This window comes from Cyrtonyx montezumae, unplaced genomic scaffold, assembly GCF_038088225.1.
Source record: "Cyrtonyx montezumae isolate F1298 unplaced genomic scaffold, pur_monq_1.0 scaffold_18, whole genome shotgun sequence".
Taxonomy (NCBI): Eukaryota; Metazoa; Chordata; class Aves; order Galliformes; family Odontophoridae; genus Cyrtonyx; species Cyrtonyx montezumae.
This window is the reverse complement of record NW_027071914.1, coordinates 10,436,600-10,456,052: the sequence shown is the minus strand read 5'-3', so window position 1 is coordinate 10,456,052 and position 19,453 is coordinate 10,436,600. Positions and strand designations below refer to the sequence as shown.

Below are 19,453 nucleotides of genomic sequence, written 5' to 3'. Positions count from 1 at the left end.
ATTTATATTCCATACAGAAGCTGACTTTCTACTGCAGGATTTATTTATTTTTTATTTGTGAAACAAAAATGCAACTAATGTTTCTATCAACCGTTTACATAAGCAAGAGAAGAGCTAGGGTATAGTCTGTTGTGAATTTGTGTATTCCAAAATCACTGTAGGAAGTATTATGTAAGAATATGAGAATGACGGTGCTTTTGAAGTACAAAGACTGTAATTCAAATGAAATCCAACTGAACGTACTATGAATATTACAGCAACTTTGCATGTTTGGATTGTGACATGGACTCCCTTCACCAGGAATTCAGTAATAACATAAAGCTGGCATTTCAACTATATTACAACATTACAACAAACACACTTTGGGTGAAGTTTTTTTCATCACAATGAAAAAATCTTTGGGCAGCTCTAAAAAAATATGGGATCGATCTTTTGTTGACATTTTTTTATTTTTCATTGGGTCACTATTGAAAAAAAAAAGGACTCCTGCATCCCAGCAGGGCTGTGAGTACAGACAGCAAAAGAGTATCTAGAGTTACAGTGAGTTATTCAGCTCTGGTAACTAAATTAGAGCATTTAAGGTACTTATTAAGTCTAAATGAATTTTGTCAAGAAGAATCTGACCACAATATATAATACTCATCAGCCACATATGGTATTATTGAGACCACCAAAGGATTTATGTACTTGTGGAGGGCGTGGGGCGAAAGCTGTTCTAGTAGGCTGTGAGGCATTTATCTTATGTGTTGTCTAGATATCATATCACCTTCTAATGCTCTTTAGCATTGTAATACAAGAGAGAGCTCATTCATCTTCTGAGAGGCTACTTAGGGATGATGATGTCATTCATACTTCCTTGACTCTCATGTCTGACCTCCTGGCTCTGCCTTCTAACTTCCTACTCGCATTCTGCTTGAGAGAAAAAGAACCTCTTCTACAGAGTCAAAATACTGAACATCAGACTCCTATTCCTTCCTTCATCTTGGGAAGGTAACATTATTCAACTTAAAGTCAAAATTATAATATTTTGTGCTCAAACTTGTCCTTTGTTTTTCAATAGGTGAAACATTCATTGCAATGATTGCATCCTAATGAAGGATATGTACTAGAAGTAAGTTTTAAACTCAGCATTTGCATATACATTATATGTTAAAATACAAAATTGCTAACACCTCTTTCAACTGTAGAAGCAAAGAGAACGTTTAGGTAGAGACGCCTAGAATAGATGCCACAGATCTAAAATGCCAGTCATTTATCTTGGTATACAAGAGTTTCAGGATGTCCAGCACCTCACATCTTTCCACATCTACAGGGAGCACTGCATTACTGTATCACCTAAGACTCATAAAAGACATCCGAAATGTAAAGAGACATTTATTGTAAAATCGAGGGAATTATGCCAGCTTTATGGAAAGTATAAATTAACAGGACCATTTCACTAAAAAGATCATTTTATTCATACAGAGAAGAAAAATTTATCTAGTAAACAATATCTGAATTGTTTCCATATATTATAATTCAGTTATTCTGAAGAAGTAAATACCTTAGAGATATCACAGACAGGAAAGAAAAAATGGAAAGACAACACAGTTCAGTTGAGGGGTAAAAGATCCCTTCAGCTTACTGCTGCCTATATGACGGCAGTGCACTGAGTCAATCCTGTTACTGAATTTCAATGGCAATTTCCAGAAAATAAGCCTACAATGGGAAATAGAACCACAGCTTTTCCAAGCCACTGTAGTCTCATCAGCTTTCACCTAAACTGAAAATCACAGCCTAACTCTATAGCGCTAAAAACAGTCATGCATGACCTTACCACCTGCTCCACAACGAGACAACCTTATAAATAAAATATAGAAAGCTTGCAGAAAGAATAAACACCAAAGTGCAAATGTGCGCAGGCACCTAGCCATAAATGTTGAGAATTGATGATTAAAATACCTCTTAACCATAAAGGTGATAAATAAATACCAATAGAGAAAACACATGCTATTCAAACAATCTCCCTAAGAAATAAAGCTAACAAAAGAAGAAACAAAATGGTGGTGATCATCTGTAAGTCTGCCCTTGCCACCTTCTCATGTCACCCCTATTTTCCTTCTGCTAACTTGCTGTACTTAGTCACAAATAGAAAGTATCAGCCTCTTTTTTTAATCCACACCATTCTTGCTGCTGGGTCTTCATCTCCATAAATGATGGGCACATAACAGTGGCAAGAGAATTAGTAGCTGGTACAGATGTGTACTTCATCTAGATACACAGTAACATGGAATAAACTGGCATTAATACAGTTGCACTAAAATAATCTTTTGAATAAAATAACATTCAAAGGTCTGGATGCTCCCACCATATTACCATCAACTGAAGCATCTGCCACGTAACTTGGACTGTTCTGTTGCTAAAAGCTCCGGAGTTCCCTGCTAATGTTAAGTCTCTAAGAGAGAAGACTGGATGTGTGAAAGCTGATATGCAGAACTAAAATCACTCTGCCAGTGTTTATATCACTTCTTTTAGGGATTTTAGCCAATAATAATTAAGTGACTCTCACCTATATCCCTCAGATGGCTGCCAAACTTAAGATATCCCTAAATATGTTTACAATATCACTTGCCTGAGATAAATTCACTAAAAACAGGCATTTATAGCACCTAGAGCTGGAACTACTCAGAGCTGTCAACTTTTAACCCATGAGGCCATGCTCGCTGTGCAGGATTGGTAGATATTACATTCTATTCTTACATCTCTTTACATCCTACAATGCTTCAACTACTAGCTGGTAGCTATCAGTCATATTTGGGACTCACTAACACTCTCATTAAGAAATTGAGTAAATGGCAATTCTCTGGCATCTTATATAGGCAGCATTTTGCACATGTGAATTTGCAACCTCACACTCTGAGAACCTACAGACAGATCCCCTCAGTTTGAAATACAACAAGATCATAAAAGGAAACACATTTTCATTCTGCTCAAAATGTTGTACTTTTTATCCCATGAATGTAAAGATCAGGTTTTCTGCATATACTTTTCCTACGTTATGAAAGCCTAACTTTCATACTACAATAAGTTTTTCAGAACAAGTGAATCATTAGAAGAAACAATAAATTATTTATAAATTACATCACGAATGCATAAGTCCAAACAAATTAAACTCAGTGGCTCACAAAAAAAGTCTTCATTGCCAAAAATGTCTGCACCTCACCAGTTTACAGTGTCTCACACGATTCCCTTCCACCAAGGTTCCAAAAAGGTTACTCCTGATTAACCCATGAGCGTATGAACAATCAATAGATAACACTAGACACTTCTCTCTCATTTAACTCAAAGGTTGACTTCAGCGACATGAAAGCACATTTCACACTCAAAATTTTCTTTGTACACCACATTTATCTGCAATATGTGGGAAAACAAACAAGGAAACATGCACAGAGTAATCTCAGTAATCTCAGGGGCCTCTGGCAAATCATTTTGAAGATTTACCCCAAACCATTCCTACCAGCACCTACGATGCTTTCAAGCAGATGTTCATTATTGAGTCTAATGAGCTTCGAGGTTTTTGCTTTGGTTTGCCATATATAAGATTTTCTGATAGTTCTTCCTCTGCTCTCCATAGTACTAACATTCCTGATTCTTGAAAACAGCTGCAGATGGGAGTTGCAAGGGGGGGAGAGCGAAAAAAAGTTATTACTCACAGTCTTCCTCTGACCATTTTATACCCACATATTTTTGGAAAGTTGTCAAAGTCCCTTTATGGAAGAAGAAGAATGTTTTAAATTATTTGAAGAGTCTGGACTTAAGTACACTTAAAAAGATTTTGGTAAAATGAGCAGAGACAGTACATTGTGGGACTGTTGTTCAAAGATCCTGCAAAGGCTCTTTTAGGAGCTTTATTCTGCAGACTGTATTCTTGTACCCATTAGAAAAATTCCCTAAAATACCGGGGATTAAAAAAGATTAAATAGAGTTTGTGCTTTTTTGTCCTTATTATTTATTTATTTGCTTGTGGGGTACAATGTAGATATCCAAATATGTATTTGTAAGACTGCGAAACATTTTCCTAGGCAGATAGGCTGGTATCTATTTCCAATCATTTATATGCACAAAGAATTTCTCAACACGGGTCAAGTTGTATCCCTTTTAAATTGTTCTCCCAGGTCAAAACTGGAATGTATTGGGTGGCATAATTCACTTGACTGTATTTTTATCTACTAAGATGTATAATTACGTTTGGTACTGCAAGGCAAGAATGTCATCTGAATTAAATCAGCAGAGCTATCTAGTAATTAAAGTTTAAATTGTATTTACGTGTTTTGTCAATTTCATTTTCAGAATTTTTTTATTAGTGCTTTTATGCATGTCAGTATCTGTTACAAGTACAAAAAATAGATATTTTCTGTAAAAAACCCTTTTCACATATATGAAATTTATTAAAGAACTTCCTGCATTTTGTTTTAATGAAGATTGAAGAGGAAAAAAAAGACAGAATATCATTAAGATCTATGAAAATGTCACTATCAAATAATGAATATTTTCTGGTTTGTACACTTCAGGTAGAAAGTGATCATAGGTAGAAATTGAGAGTTCAGGTTACCTTTAATAGCAGGATCAAAACTGAAAATAAGACACACTGAAATTCTGACCTACAATGATATTCTATTCTGTTCTGAGGAGAGAGAGTGCATAAAAATGTTGAAATAGAGACTGAAATAACGTAGGTAGATTTTAGTATTACAGTTAAAACACTGCTCAGTCATAACCTCTACAAATGACTACTTTCACTTACATTTTATCATCGGTATAATTAAAAGAAGTCTCTTGAAAGGGGCATTCTCATTACAACGAAGGACCACTTCAGACCCAATTGAAATGAAAAGACAGAGCATAGATTAGGTGTGGATACCAAGTGGTTATTCCTAGGGAAGCATAAAATGCCAAATGTGTAACAATTATATTTTATAACTATGTGTTCAAAAGACTTACAGTATTTTATTGCACAAAGAGGCTTCAGCTCAAAAAGACTACTTCACTGAAATGCCTCCTGGCGTATAATCTATTTTTTTTTCTTTTTTTACCAGTAACAAAAGATTTTTCTCCTGGTACTATTTTATTAATATTTTTCCTTACAATGTGAACTGAAATTTTCCAAAACAAATATAAATGCTAAATAACCTTATATGTAGGAAATTTAAACGTATCCAACATTTCATAGTGATAACAGAATCTTTCTACCCCCATGATGTAAAAGTGGACAGTCAGCTGTACGCTATCTAGGGCTCCTCTTCCAGTGGGGAGTGAAAAGATTACCACTGTTGCTACACCAACATATTTCACAGAAGTGCTTAAAAATTCACCACTTATTTTTCAAAACACATCAATATTTCAGTAACTTTTTTGATCATCAGAAACTCTTGTCTCTCAAGTTGCTTTAAAGCTGGAAAAATGAAAGAAAATTTAGAGTACCAAAACTGTAATAACAATTATTTCCTGTGTATAAAGCAATACTTTTGCAGACATTTTATTTGTCAAAAACTCATGTAGGAAAAATTAAGCATTTCTGTTCTACAAAGCGTTAAGACTTCAAGTGACAAGATGCTGCCCAGATAAAATTATGATTATAGCATTATTAGTAAAGACACCTGGCTCATCCCGAGGTACTATTTTCCAAAATTTCTGTATCTTAAATCTCCCATACATGAAAAAACAAAGTACAATACACATGTGGCAGTGAAGAAACACTTCTGCATTTCGTTTCCATTTGCTTCTCAGCAACTATATAATTTGCCATCTATGGTCAGAAATATATTCTAAAACATTCTTTAAAACAAAGCAAAAATGCAAAACTGTATTTATACAAACAGCATGAGATTGTTTGCTATTGTATTCCAAGGGGTTGAGTTACATCAACATAAGTTACATGACTGACTTCTGCAATGCAAAGAAAAGGTTGTACTCAAACAACTGTTACTGCCTCAATGGAAAAAAAAATCAATGAAAGTAAAATGAACAAGAGATTTTGTCTGAGTTGCAGTTAATACTACTGAAGAGCCATGGATATTAAAAGGTCAACAAATAAATTAGTCCAAGTGTTATGAAATGAATGATTTGGCTTATAATTGTATTGAGTGCAAATTGTTCACTGCCTATTACACCAGGTAATTTTTAACCATGGAGCCTCAATTACTGTTCCATAAGCAATAATATAGTTGTAAGAGCCACTGGTTCGATCGAGTGACCTATGAGATGAGGCAGGACAGCTGACTGCTATGATGGATCACTGAGCCTGATCTCCAAATGGTGCCAAACCTTCCCTTCCCGTGAGGAGGTCTCATAAAAGAAACATTACTGCTTGATTCATTTTACCAAAATGTTTGAATTTTCAAGTGTCAGCAGTTAAGTATAGACTGTGATGCTCCCTATTTCTTAGAAGAATTACGACAACAGGCATCCTATTGCTTGCAGCACTCTCTGCTCAATGGCATCATGACGGTTAGAAGGATGCTTTTCTGCTGCTCAGTTGGACTGTGTTGTGAGAAATATGCCACAATCACATTTTACATCACCATGCAAACCACTGCGTAACACCTAAAACTCGTCCAGAAATGGAAACTGTAGGTGAGATTATAGACATTACTTCACACTTCTGCAATGCCCTGCATTCACAGATCTCAAAGCACCAGTTTAATGGGAACCAATTAAACTTCACAACATACTTTCAAGGAAAATATTCTCTCTCCTCTATCTTCATCAGGGACGGCCTTAACATGTCGCTGTTTGGCTGAATTCACAACCGTCTGTGGTTACAACCAAGGAAAGTCTGTAGGGTGAGGTACCATCTTTTATTAGATCCACTGATATAGGCAAGAAAAGGTACAGCCAGCATTCAAGAAGCGAGGCACGTGTGCCTGAAAGCTTATGTTGTAGTTTTTTCTTTTTTTTCCAGTTATAGCAGTTAGTTATTAATATATATTAATAAGATTACCACTTCCTACAAACCCTGATATCCTTAAACACAGAAAATAAGTTAACTGATATTGCTTTCATGCTATGAACTAACATACACGGCACCTTGTGATGAGGAAAGGCAGCAGCTGCATTTCCCCATTGCTCCTAAGATTGCTCCTAAGAGCATGACGCTAGTGCTGGAAATACAACAATAATTTCCACAGTACCAGGCCTCAAAAGACAGAAACTATGCAGTAACTCTGCTTATCCACTCTTTTTTCCTATATACAGTAAGTTGAATATGTAAATGCAGTTCCTGAATTATCATAGAATCTGTGTAGCAGAAACTAAACCAATAAGAAGCCTAATTAGAATAGATTGAACCACATACAACCAAATCCAATTTATATTGTCACTGCTATATTTTTGATAAATCACTACGTTCAAACAGTCTATTGGGAGGGTGATTTTCCATTTCATCTCTCCATTGAGCAAAGAAATGCCACGTGACTGGGGTCTGAATTTCATTGTTACCAGCATACACTTGAACAGAATATTATTTGGCACAATGCAGCGTACAACTGAGCCACTAAATGGCTGATTTACTAAATTATTATTAGATGAGCCCTTGCTGTTCCAAGTGAAAGTGCAGTCACTGTCTCTCTTCATGGTGTGTTCAAATTGTTCTGTGTTTAAATATTCAGCATGAGGCTAATGTGAACTGATGAACTGAGACTACAAACATTCACTTTCAATACAGACAGGGAGACAGAAATGCAACCTATCATGTGGCCTGCGGAGGTGAAAATGATTTATACTTAAGGATGCTGCTGCCTGCTTTCATTATGATAAGATAGTCTTAATTAGCTTTGTGTTTGAATCAGGAGTTGGAAATGTAACTGAACAACTCCAAAGAAGAAACAGCTGCGTGGACACGAAGGCTCCCAAATCCTGGTGAAGTGGCACTTGAGTCTCTGTCAGCAAAGAACCAGAGCTGCCACTTTAGGTTTATACTTCACTGTCTCTAGTTTTTGGGTTGCAACTTAAATGCCTTGCACTCAACTCTGCTTGGAGCATCAGAAAGCCCACAACATGGAGAGGACTGACTGTGGTGTATACACATATGACTTTTCAACGTGGAGGGGAAAGGAGGGATAACAAGTAAAATATATTTGTGTGGAGAAAAAGAAATTAAAAAAAGGTGTTTTTTTTTTTTTTTAAAGAAAATTTCTTTACTGCCACCTGCTGGAGTAGACAATAACCCTTTGTCATACTCAAAGAACAAACATCTTCACTTAGAGGACAGTTACGGGAAGCATTTAAAATACTGTGATCCCAGACGCTTACAGTAGATTAGAATTTTTTATTGGTGCTGTGTTGCCATAACAACATAAAGACAGCAGATGACTTAAGCTAAGCTTGCAAAGCAAAAGGCTGCTCATCTGGCAGTTAAAATGAATACAGTTCACTTCACAAGTTCCCCATATGGACCCTTAGTGTATGGTAATGAGGATACCATATGGTGGAAGAAAATGCACAGAGAACAATTGTGCTCTACTGGATGAGTGAAGTGAGCAGGAAGTTATGGGGAAACACAGGAGAGATTTCTGTGTGCTCTCTAACTCACGGGTTTCTTTCAGAGGGGGGTTCTCTCTCTTCTTAATCTTCCTCTTAATATATACATGCACAGAAGTGACAGAGAAACATACTGTACATTTTGCAACATCATTCATCACGAACTGTCAGGTGTGTTTGTAAATCAGCCTAGTAAGATCTTATAAATTTGTAATTCTTAAAAGGTAAAAGTGCTAAGTTTTTAGACAAAGTGCAGGAAAATTTAAGCACTTCTGACAAGTAGAAACATTAGTGGTAATCATTTTTAAAATGCTTGCATCTTTCTGCCTGCATGTTTAGCTGTAAATAATGCTGAAATGAATAAAAGCTTTAAAAAAAAAAAGGAAGGAGGGGGATGAAGTAGAATAATTTCATTTTTTTTTTCCAAAAGGATAAAAAGTAATACTTTATCAGAACCATATGCATGCTAGATTCTGCTGTAAATGTACATACACTATACCATGCACTGTACTAACTAGATCCTAAACCTGGTAAGACAGCTTGCTAAAGGCTGCAAAGTCAATTTTGTACTGCACATGCTTCATAAAAGATGAATATAAATGCATTAGTTAGACACGGTGAGCTAAATTAGAAGGTCAGGCAGGGCTGGAAGGGCTGAAATATCACACAACCAATGACTGTAATTACTCTTTTTTTAAGTCTATTAAGTGGTGTTGTTCTATCAAGGCTCAGGGGTATAGGACATGAAGTACAAGATAAAGTAATGTGTATTTATTACTCCCACGGGATCAATTTACTAGATATTTTCAGCTCCACAGAGCAAAATACACAAATGCAGCCTTTGTTACTTTCTTCAAACTGTGGTTTATTCCTTCAAAGCTCTGCTCCTTGAAGGGACCGTGTTTACCTGTTTAGTGCCTTCCTGCCTCCATCAATTCATTGTTGTATTTTAAAATAATAACAATAAAGGAAACAGGAATAGGGAAAGGTGAGGATCACTCTTACGGGATGCTCAAACAAGTGGTTTGAGCTGCTCAGATGGAATGAGCAGTACAGAAAAGCCAATCCCAGGCACAGTTTTTACCCCAAGGCAAAGCAGGAGTCATGAACGTAGAACAACAGAGTTCCTTGTCATCATGTTAGCCTTGATCTATTAAAAGTTTTGTCATAGATTCTAAATTACACCATCTGCTCTAATCATTTGCTGAGTAAATGCTGACCCACTTATAAAGAAAACTCACTGAAATGTGCATGCACGCTGCTGACCTTCACAAAGGAAAGGGCTCCTTGCCAGCTGATGGTACGAGGCTCTGCCCTTCACTGAGTGCTGGGGCTCTGCGTCTCAGCTCTCTCTCGTTTTGGATGCTTTGCAATTCCCAGACATGCCCCTTCACCTGACACACAGCACCCCATGAGGAGGACACTTCCATAGCAGCAGCCTGCGTTTTGGTCACCTATTTCTCAATAGCATTGAAACCTGAACATTTTCAATAGGAGAAATTGAAAAGCAAAACAAAACAAGCCCCTATCAACTAAATACTCAAATTTTTGGAAATGAAAAAGAAACAATTTATAGGGATAATATCAACCTTAACTTCAGTGTAGAAACCACCACACACATCTCATGCTTTCCTTGCTATACAAATGAACTGCATTAAGTCTCCTTCACATGCTCCCCCTTCCTGCCCATACTTGGTATAAAAGTTTTCTAACAACCCCCTTTACACTGGATGGAAGAAAAACAAAGATATGTTTCCTTAGCTCAAATTAGCTAACTTAGGTTAAAATAGCATGAAAACATTGTATCTCGGGTGAGCAGATTTGGGAATTTCCATTGGGTCTGACTAAAGTAGCAAACCTGAGTTGCATTGTCTTCATTGTTATTTTAACCCCAGCTAGCAAGCCTGGGCCAACCCACCCACGTTCAGAGCCAACCTCTGTTTGCAATATAAACAATTCCCATGTCAGGATGGATAAAGGGCAAATCTCTGGGATTTCATGAGGGAAAAGACAACTGCATTTGCCAGCCACTGGTTCCTAATAACCACCTGTCTTCTATTAGTGTCCTAACAAGGAATGGGATATGTCTTGGGATCTAATGACTGACCAGAGGACAGAAGCCAAAGGGGAAGGTGGAAAACCAGAAGAAAAGGCCCTTTCAGGAGGGATGAGGGTACTCCTAGACAGTGCACTTGAGCAGCAGACTGGGAAGGAGAGGATGTCAGCTCGCAGAGTAGGTCAATGCTCTGACTTGCTTCTTGAACATAGAGCAAACAATTGTGCGCTTAATTTAAATACAAGTGATGAGTTGTGAGAGCAGTGAAATGGCAAATAAATACTAGGAAATTGCATATAAAGAGGAATCATTGATATTAAATCATCTAGGATGGATGTGTTTCAAATCTAGCTCACAGTTGAAACTGTTTTACAACTGTAGCTGCAGAGTTCTAACAAGGTTGTAGAGTATCAGTGCATCTGCTAGGGATTTACTTTAAGGATTGTAGGATGGTTATATAAATGAACATAAATAGATGCAATAGAGTTCAGATCACAACCATGTTGTTGTGATCTGAACTCTTAGCGATTCCCACCGCACATAAGAACCAACACCTGTGTATTTGTGTGCACATGCAATGGCAGGAGACAAGAAAAATGCACACACGTACACACGTGCAGGCTTACTCCCCAGCTCCACAGGCAGGCTTTCTGCAGACTGATCCTTCAGGACAACGATACCATTTCTGAACATTAGCATCACGGCATTTCTTTTCAGTTCTCCCAAGAGATCTCACTTCCTCTGATCTGCTTCCTGTCTGTATTAAAAAGGAAAGACTATACAACCCAGCACACTCCTGGTACTTGATCTCGCTCCAAGCTTTGGGTGCTAATCCCACCACCCCTGTACTGCTCGTCTCTCCTAATGGTGCATGTGTTTGTGCCTGTGTGTGTACAAGCAGGCACATCTGCTAGTGACAAGCCTAAACCGGTGGCTTTTCCTGATCTGCTCTTTACACAAAGAACAAGACTCCAGTCTACAGTTAACACCACAATCCAGCTGCCAACATCAGCTTCCACTACTCTTTCTTCAAAAACCTGTATACTGGGTTTCTAGTTTAAATACATCTCTACTTTTCACTGACTCATGACTATGGGAGGACATTCTCCACAGGAATTTGGCCACCGAAGCACAGGGAGAGAAAATTAAGAACTCAAACTATGGCTTTCTTCTCTGCCTACGTCCAGGTATCTAAAAAAAGGTTTCAAAAAAGTTAGTCCCAAGCACAGTCACTGAGCAGTTATGAAAATAATGGAAAACCTGTGGAGATCAAACTTCTAAAATAGCCTCAGCAGTTTCAGAAATGCCTGTTGACACAAATATGACTGCTAACTTCCAAACTCTGGAGCAAAGCATGAGCTTACATGAACTTGGTAGCTTCAGCAGCTCTTCCTGACCTAGGGATAACTCACACAGAATTCTTTCATTGGTCCATGGGAAGGACTGTATACCCTTCTGAGCCCAAGCAGTTCTGTTGTAAATCACTCTAGATCATCAGCAATGTTTCAATGGGATAAGGGCCACAAAACCTAAGAGCAATTGTAAAAATGTGTTTTATCTATTTAACAAATAAAGTATAAGGTTTTTGAAAAAGCGATGATGCACTTGCAGTACAATGGGGAAAATGGAGAAAATGATACTTAAATCTTTGAGCAGAGAGGAGAGTCTCTCCGCTGTCTCACTCTCTCTGCCTGTCTCACGTTTGCCCTCCCTGCCCATGGTTCCACTGTGGAAACCATATGGCTTCCAACTCTCTTCTAAGTAGCCACTGAGAATTGTCTATAGTGGAATTCTGCCAAAGCCCTTCTAGGTTTAATGACATGGAGAAGAGCACTGTGCAGTGCTCACCCAGCACAGATTTGCTGTGTCCTTGATTATGATTCTGGAGCCAGCAAGCAATGCTGGGAATTGAACCAGCAGTGACTCAAATGCTGAAATCAACATGTGCCCTAACCCCTGCTGCATTCAGCTTTTGTGCATGGCATATTAATGAGTATTGCACTTGAGGTCCAACCTTCGAGCCTGCACACAAGGAATTACCCAAAGACAAAAAAGTCCTCTTTATTGCTCTAACCTTGCATACAGACACTAGTTTCTTCCCTAAGTTTGTTCAGTTCTTTAAGCACTAACTTTTTTCTTTTAAGCTATCAGTTGTACTTCTACCTTTACAAATACAATTTCTCTTGATTTAAAAACTTGGAAATCTGTCTTGCAAATGTATTCAGAATAAATACATTAAGCAAAGAGGGCATACGGGGGGGGACAGATGACTCAGTGTTAACTTTCTTTCTCATATCCTATCCATAAATATCTGCTAAATACTGGAGTCACGATACAGAGATGGATGAAGCTTTCTACTTTTTTTTTTTTTTAATGTCTTACAGCACTAGATAGCAGAAATGTATGGTTATTAGTGTGGGAACAGTCAGTCTAAATGGGGAAAAAAAAGAGAGTGTACAATCACACAGCTGCTTTCCCATACCAGGAAAAAAAAAAAAAAAAGCCTAACCCAACTAACCAAACAAACAAACAAAAAAAACCAACCACATTGCTGGGACCCCCCCAATCCTGTGGGATTCTCAAAGGCAGCCCAGTACCTGTAGAAATCTGTGATGCATTACAGCACCCGGGTGCATAACCCAACCTACAATGGCTTAGTCTTATTTCACTTGAAATTTCCTCATTTAGAAACAAAAGCTGCAATCATCTACTCATCAGCTGAAATATTGGATTTGGGAAAAAATCTGAAGCATTTATTTTGGTCTTGCAGATATCTGGGGCATAATGAAGGCTGGTCTCTAATTTTCTAAGGAACAATTTCTCTCTGGGTGCCTTCTTGATGGCAGAAGCATTATATACCTGAAAGATCTCCTCCAGAAGGTTGCTCTCTTTTTTGGAAAGGGCTGCTTCTCTAGAGGGAAATCTGATGACCTATGAAAGCTGTGTTACAAAATCCTACTGCAAATCTGTCCAAAAGACAGAGAAAGGGACAGCTTGTAGAGGATGAACAGAGCCAATGTAGAATGTAACTCTCCAGGACATCATGTTTCTCTGGTCATAAGAGGGAAGGACAACACATCATCAACCCCCAAACCACAGCCCACAGCATTCCTAAGCAAAGATAAAAGACTTAACATGCCTGCAAAAAAGTAAAATAAAAATCACATACTGAATTTCATTTCTATCAAGAAATAAAGTGATTTATATTGCTCATGATCTATTCTCACCTTAGAAACACTTCAGAAATATGAGTTAGATCATATGAGAGTTGTATTTTAGACTCATATCACTTCAGAACTATGAGCTAGACTCAAAGACCACAACATTTGCCAATGAAAGCCTCCATAGAGCTTAGGAAGCTATAGAAGGAAAAGCCTTTTACTCAGTTACAAAGGGTATAATGAAGACGCATTACTTGAGGGATCTGGTCTCAGCTCTCAGCTAAAGCACTCCTCTGTGTCTCAGGTCTGCAAACTCACATCTTCCATAACCTGAAGGCAGTGCTCTTCCAGCACGCACACCCAGCTTATTTGCCTGCCAGGCACTAACTCACCAACAGCCATCATGGCAGAGCAGACACAATGCGTGGTGGCAGCTCACAGACAATATCACATACAGTAACAGCTCAGTGTCTCTGGACCTGCAGCAAAGATCAGTGCTTTTTCAAATACCTCCACTCTTTCTCCAGCAAATCCACAAAATCCGACCAGAGCAAGATGATGTAAAAGTACAGGTAGAAAGAACCAACATGAGTGCAGACCTAGGCAGCATGTTCACAGAACAAGACAGAAGAACTGGTAGCCATGTAAACTTTTTCCCCAGCTTTTACTTGAAAGAAATCAACAAAACATCTCCCACGTATTTTAATGTGAATGAACACCAAATCACTTCACTACACATTACTCTAATTATTTCAGAGATCCTGAAATGAATCAGTATGTTACTATTATTATCTTAAAACAACACTCAGTGCAGCAGCACTAGACACATATTCACTAAAGACCCATATTACCTGCTATTATCAATGGTGAACTCAAAATTATAATGGCACTATTGTGATACTAAAACCAAGAAGCATCATTGTGCTATGAATAAGCTGCTCAAGCTCCAAAATACCAATAAAAATGTGCTCTTTCTAAGGTAATTCAGAAGACAAAGTAGGATTTGATTTTAAGAAAAGCAGGAGCTGTTTGAGTCAGTGGTGACTCAGAGACTCACAGAAGTCTCACAAAGCTTGTAATGAGAACTGCTTAACTGGGCTCCACTGGTTATGCCTCTTCTTCAGCTTAACTGGCTGAGTACTGAACTTGAACCATTACACGTACAGAGAGTCTTGCATATCATTCAAAAGGGGTTACTTTCAAACAAAAACGTGCAGTAAACAGTGTTGCCATATTTAATAAAATAATAAACTTGATGCTGACCTTTGGCAAGCGTTCAGGGTCGCCAGGGTGCCGGGGGATAACCTTCTGTAACCTTTGGAAGCCGTAGTCAATGGTGGGTTCGTTCAGAGCTGAAACAACAAACAATGCAATGATGTGACAAATGCATAGCAAGGAGGCTCCACTGCACTGCAACAATTGGCACTGCACCACCAGACCAAGCAAGGACCACAGCAAAATCTCCTGCTACTGAAATCAGCACTGACTAGGAAGTCTGGGATCAGGCGGGCTCTGAGGCTTCAGTTGAATCAGCAATGCAAACATTCCCCGTGTGCCTGTGACAAGGACGCTACAAAATTTCGGATGTTGTATTTAAATCCACCAAGTAGAAAGCAATTATTATTTCTGAAAGTCATGATGAAATTAAATTGATAAACGCTTTGCAACCCATGCTTCACACTGTTTCTTTTTCCCCTTTTCATGTTACGAGAAATGTCCTTTGTGACGGGAAGACAAGAGAAGAAATTCTAAGGGAGCCTCTCTTCTTCCAGACTCCATTACTCATTTTATACATTCCACATGCAGGGATCATGTACAATTCTGTTGTGAACTACAGACATTTGCCATGGCAGAGGCTTTATTTTTCACCCATCAAAATGAAGACATAACTCCTACTGTATTCAGTAGCCCAGCTCAGGCCTCAGTCACTGCTAAACTGTTCTGAAAGCCCTAATGATTTCTAAAAATTCATCTGTGTTTTCAGTTCATCCTTCCCCAGCCCTCGTCCAGTAAAACAGAGGTAACTTGAGGAGATAGAGTGTGGAGGTATAACACTTGAATCTTCAGGAGAAAGTCTGTCTGTGTTAATCAAAGCTGAGATTGTGCCAAGCCTTTAGGCACATGCTTATCTGTAAGCCCATACTTAAACTCATTTGCTTTCAGCAAAGCAAATTCAAGCATATTATGTTTTTTTGTATGATTGCCTATAATTACAGGAGACTGCATCAAATGACCTTCTAGCTATATTTCCAGTCATATGATAACTTTAAAACTCAGATGTTAGTGAGACTTCAACACATGCTTAAAATTTCCTAAGTGCTCTGGCGAAGAGTCAAGCATTTTCAAGCATCTCTGAACAACAGTGCATCATGACCCTCCCAAGCCAAGAGTGACAACAAAACTTTCTATAGCAATTTGTTAGCAAATTCTTTTTCTTAGTTCAGTGAAAAAAAATTGAGGTTTTTTTTTCCCCACTCTGATATAAATTTTTAATCTTTTTTTTTTTTTTTTTTTTTTTGTGGGGAGGAAGAGTTTCGTGGGTTTTGTCTTTCCTTCATTTCTGAGTCATTTGGGGTCATATTCTGTCTTAACTTACTGTCAAAGATTTTTTTTTGCACAAGCTCTGCCTATGAAATCATGCAAACAGCTTGCACCTTACACCATGTCTTTTTGTGAACTTCATTATGATACCATCTGATTCACACAAAAAGACATAGCATCAAAGTGCATCTCGCAGCCTCACTTGGCATAAGCATCGTGTGGCTCTCAAAGCAGCTTATCCCACAGCAAGTTACAAGCCCCATCAGCCTCATGGAGTGTGATACAATTTGAGAAAATTGAGAAAAATGAGAAAAGCACATTTTTTCATATGTCTAACATGTAAAAACATTAGCCAGCCTAGACTTTTGTCACAGAAATAATATCCCATTCCTGACATGCTTTCAGTTCATTGGCATGCCATAAATAATCTCACAAAATAGTCCAGCTTTCAAATACATTCTTCCATTTCATTTTCAAACCACATTTCTACAGCAGGTAGCTGTTCAGGTAACCAAAGGGTCAGACTTCTGCATGCACACAGTAAGGCAGAAACTCAGCATTTCTCTAAGAACACCAGAAAATATTCTGAGCATATCCTGAAATAACTCCTATGGCATTATGGAGACACCAGACTAGAAATCTTTTAGGGTGTTAATTTTTAAGCCATTGTCAGAAGTTATTAATTTCCCCAAACATCCTGATACTTCTTTAGTTCCCTCATCTTTTTAAGGCATTTCCCTTAATCAGGAATATCTGAATAAAACCTGCTTTTTTTTTATATATTTTTTCATTCAGGTCATCTTATGGAAGTTGTGAGAGTAAAGCTTTTCCCCTGACTATGCCATTTTTATTTTTGGATAATTGGCTAGCTGTTCTAATTAATTTTTCTTTTGCACATATGAGTGCTGCTCCAAAAGTAATGCCTCCTATTGCAGGCCAGCATCAAAATGTCAGAGGCAGATATTGGTGGGATGACAGTAGAGACTGAACTTTACCACCAATAACCCATTACATTTTGTGGGACAGGTGGCAGCAGAGAAGCAGACTGACACAACGGGGTCTGACACAGAAGTGCACATGGAGCAAAGGTACGTCACTGAATTCCATCATGAGGAAAAAAAAGTGGCACCCACTGACATTTACTGACCGTTGCTGAATGTTTATGGAGTCCAAACAGGGGATGTGAGCGCAGTGCTGCAGTGGGTGGTGCATCACTGCAGTGTCAACAGTGACCATGACCACCTCTGCCGGTTCAGGCTGTTACAAGTGCAGCATGCAGCCGCTTGCTCAGCCCTGAGAAAAATGCATAGCTAACAGTGGTAACTGTTGAAAAACTGTTTTGTAGCTGAGAATCCGCACTATCAAATAGTGTTGTTGTGTTCTTTGCATCTGTAGTACAGTCCATGCAAAGAAATAGGAAGCATTATATAGGAAATAGGAACCATTTCAGAGCACCCTATGAATGCTGGAAGACTTTTGCATGGTTCTGTCATATGTGCTTCTTCCTTAATGCAGTCTAGTTTATGGCCACTTTCCCCTTACATCGTTTGGGAAAGTAGTTACTAAATTTTGCAATATTATAAATGGAGGCCAGTTCTGAAATCTCCCCAGAGACAGCAGTCATTTTCTCATATCTTCCCACACATTCAACACATTTGAAATCCACAGAGTATTTCCTGTGAGTATTTTCTGAACTAAATGAACAAAAAAAATGTTAATTTTATGATCCAATCTCACAAGGCATCAAGCATCCTCTGAAAGACATGGAATACTTTCTGCTTCACATAGCTTCATCTTGGTGTACTTTGTGGGGAAGGTGTGTGTTTGCAAGGCTGCAGTTTGTAGGAGGATGTCCTAAACAGTAGTTGTCAAAGATCACTCATTAGTCTATAATTGTTCAAAGCTTTCAATCCTAAGATTTTAAAAATACTAAATAAATTAGAAAAATAAATCTTTAGCTGCCTGAACTGCTGACAGCTTGACAACAACCATCTATTCCTCATCCCAACTCAAACGTAATTAGTCATATCTCAGGGAAAGATTCTTGTTTAAATATTTAACCCCAAACTCTGCACTGAGGTCACACTATTTCCTATGTCATAATCTCCAAAGAAAAAATTATATTCTGATCACCGTGCACCACAGCTCTCAGCAAGAGAGCAGGTTCATGCAAAGTTTTGTCACTGTCCCCACTGAGTGTGAGGCTGGCTTTTTTTCCTTTATTAGAAAAAAAGAATCGATGAGGAATACAAATTCTCTATTTGTATTCTTGACATCCATACATTAAAAACAAGCTAACACACACTGTACTTAAAATGCATTCCCACTACCCTAAATTTTAAAAGTACTATTGAAAGTACTACTAACTTTAAAAAGGTGTATTAAATTCAAATAGGTCCCAAGGCTAATGGAAGCAATTTGTATACCAACCCAAACTGACTGGCCCACTTTTCAAAATACAGGTATGATAATCTTGCGGTTTTAAAAGGACATTTAAATTGAAAGACTGTGAATTTAGTACATAATTATACCAATAGAACCCTTTAACTTGTCAACTTGTAAATCTAAAAGGCTATCAATCATTTCTAAAGAGGAAATAAACCTTAAAATTCTTTGATTGACAGTGCTTACTTTTTATGTGGAAAAAAAAAAGGAGTAAAGTGGCCAGAAATCCATTTACAAAAGTACATTGTTTTACATAGGTGAGTAAAAAGCCAATAATTACACCTCCAAAAGACATATAAATCAAAGTAAGTACTTCTCCCTCACTTACATATTTTAAGTTGCAGTAAACTTCAGGTAACTTTTTATTAAAATACTTTTCCAAATGCAAAGCTTATTGAAGCCATTAATAGGGTAGCATTTTCATTTAAGCTAATATAATCATTTTTGCAAATACAAGATTTAAGCCATTTTTCTCCTACCAAACAATAAACTTTCAGCCTGTCTCTTGTGTGAATTAGCTAAAATTACACCCAGGTGTACAAAATCTGTCTATCTATCCCAGTGTATGAGTTAAGGCACAATATTTATTATTCTTACCATTTTGTGAATTACTTCTTAAACCCTTGAGGAAGAACTTTCTTTCAAATTAGACTCTAACAGAATAAGCCGTGAAGCTCTTTATGCAGCAAGTCTAAAGCCATAACTCCTAAAATCCAAGGCTTTTAATCAAGAA

The 19,453-nt window shown here is 37.8% G+C and overlaps 1 protein-coding gene across 7 annotated transcripts in view; it reads right to left on the bottom strand.

Moving 5' to 3' along the window:
- The window catches only part of EBF1 (EBF transcription factor 1), a 261,978-nt gene that overhangs the window by 14,640 nt on the left and 227,885 nt on the right, over window positions 1-19,453 (bottom strand). For all 7 annotated transcript variants that reach the window (XM_065734684.1, XM_065734686.1, XM_065734687.1 and 4 more), the window contains one exon: window positions 14,998-15,086. In XM_065734684.1, coding sequence (XP_065590756.1) covers window positions 14,998-15,086 — 89 coding nt within the window. The remainder of the gene's footprint in view (window positions 1-14,997; window positions 15,087-19,453) is intronic.